This window comes from Panthera uncia, chromosome F2 (genome assembly GCF_023721935.1).
Source record: "Panthera uncia isolate 11264 chromosome F2, Puncia_PCG_1.0, whole genome shotgun sequence".
Lineage (NCBI taxonomy): Eukaryota > Metazoa > Chordata > Mammalia > Carnivora > Felidae > Panthera > Panthera uncia.
The window spans coordinates 72,409,511-72,419,593 of NC_064812.1; the positions used below are offsets into that span (position 1 = coordinate 72,409,511).

A 10,083-nucleotide genomic window follows, 5' to 3' on the forward strand; every position below is an offset into this window, starting at 1 on the left:
ACCATGAAGTGCTACTCTGGACTCAGGAGAACAAGGTACTGAGACACTCAGTAACTCCGATGATCTCCAGGGCATGGAGCGGAGTGAAGGAAAGCTAATCCCGAAAGGTCACATACTATTACTGTATCATCCCACTCGTATAACGTTCTCAACGTTACGACGTTACGGAGGTGGAGAACAGGGTTAGGTGGCAAGAGGTTAGGGATGGGAAGAGGGTGTGAGCACGGCGGGGTCCGCCATGAGGGAGATCCTCGTGATGACAGAGCGCTACCTTGACTGGGCTGACAATTACACAAATCTACACATGTGAGAAAACGACACAGAACTATATATGGACATGGTACCAGCGTCGGATCTTGGCTTTGATTCTGTACTACAATTATGTAAGATATAACCACTGGAGGAAACTGGGTGAAAGGCACATAGAACCTCTCTGTGTTCTTTTTGCATATTCATGTGAATCTATAATTATTTTTTAAGGAAGGGTAAACAGGCAAGTTTCACAGAAACGTAAAAACTTGCTGTGACTTTCAATCATTAATGGATTATAATCTTATAACAATAGAGCAAATGTTTAAAACAGAAACATGTAGGGGCGCCTGGGTGGCTCAGTCGGTTAGGCGTCCGACTTCAGCTCAGGTCACGATCTCGCGGTGTGAGTTCGAACCCCGCGTCGGGCTCTGGGCTGACGGCTCAGAGCCTGGAGCCTGCTTCCGATTCTGTGTCTCCCTCTCTCTCTGCCCCTCCCCCGTTCATGCTCTGTCTCTCTCTGTCTCAAAAATAAATAAACGTTAAAAAAAAAAATTTTTTTAAAACAGAAACATGTAGTCAGAAAACAATGCTTCCAAATAAGATAAAAACCTATAGGTGAGATCGAATATATAAACAGTGTGTTTCAGTTTTAAGTTTAGCACTTACCTTAGATTTGTTATCACCTGAAGCTCTTGTGGCTTCATTCAGAGGGACAGCCCCATGTTCTCTTGCCTCTTTGAAAAGTTCACTCACAATCTTCCCAGTTGAAGGTTGAACTATATGTAAGCCACTGTATTCACGTTCACTTGAATAGAACCTTTCGACATTAAAGTTCATGAAGAAAAACTCAGAATACAAACATAAAACTCCTTTGAAGTAAAAAGCTACAGAGTCTTAGGATATGACCTTTGTTCAAGAAGAACCATTTCTATGACTTCTGTGGAAATACTTAATTTGAAAAATGGGATTAAGGAATGAAATAGTAAATGGTTCATACACTTTCTCCTGATGGGGTTTGTGGCAGTCAAATTCACATCCCACACGAGAACTGGCTTGTCATTTCTTCCATCCCCTTTCTGTAAGTGCTTAGCAAACACATCTCTCGCACAACGTGGGCACTCTTGGTGTGGTGGGCAAAGCAGTGTTGACAATCAGAATTAAGTCTCTTCCCCTGACGAATCCACATTCAGTAGGGACCTACTTAGTGAAGGGACCTACTCCCACACAGGGAATTTATTCCTCAGAGACTTTTGGACTCAAAAATTGTAATTCCCTGTATCAAAGGTACATAATGTAGACCACAATTTTTCCAGTGTATTAGCTACATACATAGTGACTAATTTCTAGTCTGACTCCAACTTCACAATGGTCCTAGGGAACATAAAATTCACATCATGTTTTACATAAGATTTTATCTATTTTATCTCTCAAGATTTTTTTTCAGTCAAGAGTATCAGAAAATATAACCAGCGAAATATCAACATGGAGACACCCAGAATAAGATAACAAAGCTCATATGTTCAGTTCTAAATCTGTCCTGAACTGACTCACAAAACAAAGAGGGGAAATTACATCAATACTGGAGGCTAAGAATAGCCTTTCTATAAGACTTTCTGCAAAATTAGTATATGGAAAACGGGACAGAAAAGACAGAATGGCAGAATGGCTCTTAATTCACTGTAAGCGAAGGAAAAATCCACCTGGAGAACAGGTGGGCACCGTCAGAACCCTGTGAACACAAGACCAGCTCATGATTGCTGAGGACAGGGGTGCGGTGGGCTGGACCCCATCCTGCTAGGGCACTAGGCAAGCACAGAGGTGAGTCTGCCCAGAGCAGCAGACAATGGAAGCCTTAGGGGCCAACCTTATCCTCAGAGGGCCCAGTAGATCAGGCAAGGCCGAACGATGCCATAGCTGGCTCTTAAGGCGAGTGGTGGTACAAGGTGGGTAGCAGAGGATTTGAGGCAGCTGTGCGGAAGGAAAGGAAGAGGAAGGAGGAAAGGAAAACAAAAAGAAAAGCTGCCTGTTGCAGCTATTTCCTGTTGTAGCTCCTTCCCATGTCTCTATTCTGGAAAGCACGACTATATATTTCATCTCAGTCCTGGTTACAAAGACCTTACGGGAAAAATGTGACATGGGAAAGGATTTACTAGTTCCTTTATGGTTAATGATTTTCGTTCCTGTTTAAGAAACCTTTGCCTACCTGAAGGTCACGGAGATATCCCACTTTCTTCCGGAAGTCTTATTTTATTTTTCTTATTATATGTTCTTTTCCTATTTATATTTCCTTTTATATTTAGGTCACAATCCATCCGTTTCTCCTCTTTCATAATTAAGTATGCCTATATCCTTGACTCTTGTCCTCAAACGTAAACTCTTCTGGTCACCAAAACATTTGTGCACTTCCCTAGGTAACGACCTCTTCTACAGGCGATTCTCAAATATGTTTTTAGCCTCCTGTGCCTGACGGGGTCCAGGGCTGAACTTAAAAGCACCTACTGAATCGAATTCATCTCTCCAAAACCAAAACTAAACCTGTATTCCCCACACAAATCTTCTCAGGAACAGTCACATTTTTTTCCTGTGCAGCCTGTAGGTCTCTTTCCTACTCAGTTGCTCCCTATATCCCACGTTACCATGTTTCTACAGTAAATTCTTTGGAAGTATCCCACGCTGATTTTACTCTTTCTCCTCCATTCCACTGACGCCACTTGAGTCCAAATTTTTATTGCCACATTTCTTAGATTACCGTCATTGTTTTCTTCTTAATTTCTCTCCTTATCTTGTTCTCCCCATTACTATTAATTTTACACTGTACCGCCAGTCCTATTTTTCTAAAATATATAACAATAGCTAACACTTATCAAGGAGTAACTATGTGCTCATTTAATCCTCGTAACAGTGGTATTATCTCTGATTTACAGAGAAAACTAAAGCTTAGGGAGTTTCAAAAACTTGTCCATTGGCAAAACCTTATTAAAACAGAGAGGAAAAAAAATTAGAACTGAGGTGTATCTGTCTCTAGAAACAAAGCTTTTCTCACTGTGTTACAGTTTTTAGCATGAAATTTACATTAAAAAACATACGCTGGCTTTCCATTGTCTTCGACACAAGTACAAGCAAGCCCCTTTGGCATTCAAGGCTGTCTGCCCATAATGTGGCTCTATCCAGGACTGGCTATGTAATTTGCGGGGCTCAGTGCCAAATGAAAAGGAGTCTCTCTGCTCAAAATTTGTTAGGAATTTCAATATGCAAGGGCACAACACTAACCCCAGCACGGGGCCTTTCGCAGCATGGGGCTCTGTGTGAATGCACAGGTCACACGGCCAGGAAGCACACCCTGCCAGCACTCTAGCTAGCCAACCTTATCTGCAGCTGGTCTACTAAAGTTCTGCTGGCTCCTATTCGGATCCCCCTCATCATACGTATCATTTTCTCCTCTGTGCCCATTTGTTTAGGAACCCTGTCCCTTGTCTTTTGTGGTACCTGTATCCTAATAATCTTTTAAGGTCCAGCTAGGTTCCAACACTGTGCTAGTCATCTTAAACACTTATCTCATTTAATTCTCAAAATAAAACTGCCTGATGACGCAAAAGAACTTTTTTTTTTTAAGTTCTCAAATTTTTGAATAAGTCCAATTTCATAGTCGTTCAGTGTGAACAAGGAGGCACACTGTTTTTAGGTTCTGTTAGATGTCAACTTTTGCAGATGAATATGTTAAAGCTGGTGTCAGGCTATCTTCTGAGTTCTGTAGATTCTATCCCTCCTCTCCTAAATTACAAACATAGACCACATTATGTGCAGAGTTCCAGACAGTGAAAATATACTGGATTTAAAAATGACAATGAGCAGAGAAATAATTTGATATGCAATACTGCCCAAGAAAGTGAACCATGAAAATAAGCAGGTCTTCTGTACCAAATAAAGCAGCAGAAATGCAATGAAACTGAGTATATGTCAATGTGGAGGATGGAATCAAAAGAATTATATACTTAGTATTAGAAAATAGCATACTGAGTTAAAAAAAAAAAAAAAAAAGATCGCCAATAACTTGCTTCATTGTATTCTAAGCAGACTAAACACAGCTTAAGCCTCAGTCAATATCTTTTAGGGCAGCTCCTCCTTTTGGGTATGTAAATATTTCCAGAGATCAAATCTGAGGCACAAAGTTCTTCAAAATGGCATTATCAAATTGCAACTATTAATGGCAACACTGCTTCAGACAGGACAAAACAAAAGAGAAAAAAAACATTCATTAAAATATCTTAAAGATCCAGGTGCCTGGGTAGCTCAACTGGTTTTGCATCTGACTTCTGCTCAGGTCATGATCTCACAGTTCGAGCTCCACATCAGGCTCGCTGCTGTCCAGCCTGGAGCCTGTTTGGAACCACTGCCTCCCACTCTCAGCCCCTACCCTGCTTGTGCTCTCTCAAAAATAAATAAACATTAAAAAAAAAATCTTGGGGCGCTCGGGTGGCTTAGTCGGTTAAGCATCCGACTTCCGCTCAGGTCATGATCTCAGGGTCCATGAGTTCAAGTCCGGTGTCCAGCTCTGTGCTGACAGTTCAGAGTCTGGAGCCCGTTTTCAGATTCTGTGTCTCCCTCTCTCTCTGCCCCTCCCCTGCTCATGCTCTGTCTCTCAAAAATAAGTGTTAAAAAAATTAAAAAAAACAACAACTTAATGATTATATTTGAATAGCAAGGAAAACATTAATACACTAACCTTATTATAAGTAGTCAACTATTTTGTTGTATCGTAAACAAATTAAGTTGTTCAAAATACGCTCAAATTGGCGAAACAATGGTCAAACAGTTAATGAATAAAACTTTGGTACATAAATATTTTAAGTATTTTCAAAACTTTGGAGAATGTGTAAGTCAAGAAGTTAAAATATATTGTATATATATTTTACATATATATGTACACACACACATACGTGTCAAAAATGAAAAGGACAGGATATTCAAACAGTGCCAAGATACCAAGCTGCCGATGTACAAAAGAAAAATCGTATCTTACAATGGAATGATGTGGTGATCGGCCCCTTTGTCAAGTGAACATATCACCAACAGTGAGAAAATCTGAAATTACATATGGCTCCTGATGTGATATAATACAGGGTAGGCAGTATCACTTACTAGTATCCTTGACAAATATGTTTAACAAGAATCTAATGGCGAAGACACAATGACCTTGAATGTCAATGTAATGAATTTTGGATTATACAGCTGAGCTAAGAGCAAACAGCGAACAGATGAGGAGAATGCTCTGGATTCAGATTCAAAACCGGCACAATCAAGTGGATGGCATGGCCATTGGTTAGATCCTAAATCCAAAAAGGGCTTGAAGAGATATTTACGGACTAGACATTACAGGATTTCAGGAAATTACTGTTCATGTTCTCAGCTGTGATACATTACCAGGTGATAAAGGTGTTTGTGCCTCTTCTTAGTGGATAGTCTATTGAAGTGTCTAATGAAACGTTATGATGGCTGCAATTTGCTTCCAAGTAGTTGAGTAACAGAGTGTTTTTACAGATGTAATGCTGTAACATGTTAACAACCGGGGAATATAGGGAAAGCATATACAGCATACATTCATTGTACTAATCTTGTGATTACCTATGGGTTTGAAAATTCATAAAATAAAAAGTTTGGGGACAAATTTTCTTTCTTCTCATTCATGTCCAAAAAGGGTACATCATTTTTATCTCCCCTACAGAAAAAAGGATGTGGAGTAGTGACAAACAAAAAAGAAAGGATAATTTCTAGTGAAGTCTTAAATTTCTGGTAAAATGACAGACTTTCTGTGAATGAGATATAATGGAAAAATACCAAGTTTCTCCACGGTGATGAAATTCGCAGTATTAAAAAGACATTAATGAAAACATTGCTAGAAACAGGAAAACTCATGGTAATGAAGTGTACCTGGCTCTCATCTCTTAAATCTAGTGGTTCTCCTTCTAGTTCAGGGGTTTAACAATAGCAAATACTGTCTAAGAGATCACTTATTCGATGGGTCATCATCCGTGAAAGCACAGACAGGTTCCTGAAGTTCTAGGTTCTTAAATGGAGGATAGAAGGCATATAGGGACTCCATGAGTGGGTTTTCAGAAACACAAATCCTTAAAAACAATTAATAAAATTGTGCGTAAATGCTCTTTTGTGGGGAGATGGGCTATAGCTTTTGTCATATCCTCAGTGTGTCCTATGACTCAAAAAGGACCGCAGTGTCCAACAAAAATACTATTCGGTGTGTATTTCTTTATGATGTCTACCAAAGTATCAGGACTTTAAGACAATTTTTCCATAAGTATGTTTTAGCCTTCTACTATTGTTCTAGGAATACTACCTAAATAATATGTACTTTAGAAATCATAGTTTCAGAAAAAATTCCCAAGGCCATTTAAAATAAGAGGATTGGTGAACTAAAAACACATGCAATGTTTAAAACCAAAACAAGACAAAAACAGAACAAAACTTACCTCTGAGGTGGTGTTCGCGGGCTTTTAAAGACTGCAGCGTTAGGTCTATCAGATTTGGAAGATTTGCATTTCACTTCATCTTCATATAATTCCGCCAAGGCCAACTATAAAACAACAGATTTGTTATGAAGTATAACCCTAGGAATGAACTCTTACAGACAAGTAGAAATGAAGAGTAGAATATTAACTTGTGATTGAGCCATAAATTTTTTTTAAGTTTATTTATTTATTTTTGAGAGAGAGACACAGAGAGAGAGAGAGACACAGAGAGAGAGAGAGAGAGAGAGAGAGAGCGCGCGAGCGATCAAGGGAGGGACACAAAAAGAGAGAGAAAGAGAGAGAAAGAGGGAATCCCAAGCAGGCTTTGCACTGTCAGCGCAGAGCCCCATTTGGGGCTTGATCCCAGGAACCGTGAGATCATGACCTGAGCTGAAATCAAGAGTGGGTCGCTTAACTGAGTGAGCCACCCAGCTGCCCCTGAGTTGTAAAAGTTTTAATGAAAAATAAAGGCTGCTGCTTCAGATGACCTCCTTCCAAAATAAAACCAAAGTATCTCTCACTTGATAAAACTAATCAAAATGCCACATATACTAGAATAAATTAAAGTTACAATAACTGCTTAATTGTTTTTAATTAACTATTCACCTGTTTCAAAAACTGCATTTGATAATATTTTCAAAGTTGGGTGTATAATTTTCCTATAATTAAAAAAAAATACTTGAAGATGTTTTACACTCATGTCAGTCTGCTCTGATAAAAATTATTTCATTTAGCTGTTTAAGTTTTCAAAATCCAAGCACATAAAATAATTTCAAAATTATTCTATTTAAAACTTTAACAGACATCTGAATTTCATCAAGTTTACACAAACGAACTTTTAAAAATATAAGATAATAAACTGTACGTATGGTTTATATAACTTTTAGAAAACAGTATTACCAAATAATGCGTTATAGATACATGGCTGGGTACCTTCAAAATGGAAAGAAAAATCCAACATAGTTCCTGAAATTGGAATTTTAAAAAGTTATTCATAAAATTTCAGCATTAAGTTATTTTGTTGCCACTTCTGACAACTTGAACAATTCAAAAATTTCCCTTAATGTCCCCCGAATAGGCATGATCATCTCTGGAAAATCTTTTGGGAAGAAAGTAACCAAAAATGATACTTAGAGGGAATGAATGCTGGGACTCATGATGTCCCTGCAGCATCATATGGTGTAAGTTCATTCGTAAATGTTACAAAGAGATTTAATTTATATTAGTTGACATAGCAAAAGACAGCACACCAGAAAAGGAAATGATTATTAAACGGATCAGAATAAACTAAGGTACTGGTCAGAACCAACAGAACAACAACAAAATATCCGTCAAATAAAGAGATGAGAATGTGTGCATTATGAAGTAACGAAGCATGTGAATCATCAGGACGGAAAGTTCCACGGGCTAAACAATGAGATTATGAAGCTATTTCAATTGCACAGAGGGAATAAAGCACATAAGCACTGATCATCTTTTCTCCAGAATTTAAAATGTGAAGAGCATGACGCGAAACCTGAAGGAAAAGTAACTGAGAATGAGAATAATCAAGTAGACAGCAAAAGATGAAAACTCCTGGAATTCTCAGCCTTAGAGTGACAACTGCCAGAAGGTATAGTTTTTATACAGAAGAACAACATCACCATTACCGGGGAAGCTTTGAAAATGCACATACTCCGGCCCCACCCTGACCCAGTGAGTGAAAAACTCTTGGGGTGGGGGGAGGAGCCTGCAATCTGTGCTGTATCAAGCCTTCTAGATGATTCTGACACGCACTAAATTGAGAACCAATGATACGGAATACTGATAGCCATCAGGATTAGGATACTTGTGGCAACTGTAACACAGGACCAGACGTTCTTATTCTTTTGCCCACTTACAGAACTCCACTATTTCCCCCAACCCGTCCTAACTCTCGTAAGTACTGAAGTGATCTCTAATCACCCCCGACTCCAATCTATAGGGACACACAGCTCTGAGAACAGAAACCTTTTTCTTTTGATATGATTCTGGAGGAAGACTGGGACAGAAGCATACAATTAAATATGTTAACCAAGTGTTAAACCCATGTGCGTGTGGATTGATTGAGGGGAACCAGAAGAGAGAAAAGTCTATGAAAATGTTCAGAAACTTACGAACACTGAGGTTTTTAGGGTTAGTATTGTCACTAACAATCCCATCCTAAGCCTTCCCACTGAATGTTTCCCACTTTGGGGGTACAGGAAGGGAGCTAAGATCTGCTCTTGGTTTGTTATCCAGAGGAGATTTCTGCGGTTTGTAAGTCAGAGGCTCACAGTGCCGGGAGGCTTTCTGGGGGACAGCCGTCCAGGTTTCCTCCTGTGCTAAATGAGGAAATCTCTTCTGATTTAGATGCCAACAAACCCTACACTGCCTGGCAGCTAACATATACGTACTTAGGGGTATCTTTTGCGTGTTCCAATTAGTAATACATTACTCTTTTCCTCTACAATATTGTGACTCTTAGAACGAGCTTTCCAGAAAGAAGTATCTGCTGAAAAGTACACTTAAGAAAGCAGAGCTAGATTAAACAATAACGAGGCAATAAAACAATAATTGATATTAAAGAAACTCATTGGGGAGAAGAACATCATTCTTTTAAACCTAGTCTATTTCTTCGTACATCATCACTTTGGTTGTTTTCAGGTTTATTTGCAAGTTTTTCAGATGCTTATTAAATTCTAAAGGAAACATTATCAACACTTAATGTATTTAATATCCAAATCACGTTCATAAGATATTAGTTATCCACCTACCAACCTAGCAGAAAGTAGATAAGAACAAAAAATCCCTATCCTCTAACTGATGGTGGAGACGTCGGCATTCTCCAGTGACATTCACCAAAACATCTGTAACCATCAATCATATCAAATCCACTGCATTAGGTCTGTAATCTGCCAAGTATCAGGCAATCATTAACCAAACTTTTCTCATTTTTCACATGAAAAGAAGAAATGGCCTGAAGTGAGAGACAGGATATTAAGTTACAGGGTTTTCACTTTAATAGTATTAGAATGGGCTAACCAGTTAAAGGTATAGTATTCTCCTCCTTTAAAGAAAAAGGAACCGGGGCGCCTGGGTGGCGCAGTCGGTTAAGCGTCCGACTTCAGCCACGTCACGATCTCGCCGTCCGTGAGTTCGAGCCCCGCGTCGGGCGCTGGGCTGATGGCTCGGAGCCTGGAGCCTGTTTCCGATTCTGTGTCTCCCTCTCTCTCTGCCCCTCCCCCGTTCATGCTCTGTCTCTCTCTGTCCCAAAAATAAAAAAAAAAAAAAAAAAAAAAAAAAAAAA

The 10,083-nt window shown here is 39.2% G+C and overlaps 1 protein-coding gene across 2 annotated transcripts in view; it reads right to left on the minus strand.

Annotated features, from left to right (window-relative positions):
* Nucleotides 1-10,083, minus strand: part of UBXN2B (UBX domain protein 2B) — a 28,769-nt gene that overhangs the window by 16,959 nt on the left and 1,727 nt on the right. For both annotated transcript variants that reach the window (XR_007458515.1, XM_049633383.1), the window contains exons 2-3: nt 6,738-6,841; nt 919-1,069 (exon numbers count right to left, since the gene is read on the minus strand). Coding sequence is in view for 1 of the 2 variants with exons in the window: in XM_049633383.1 (XP_049489340.1) it covers nt 919-1,069; nt 6,738-6,841 (255 nt within the window). In the remaining variant the exon portion in view is untranslated. The remainder of the gene's footprint in view (nt 1-918; nt 1,070-6,737; nt 6,842-10,083) is intronic.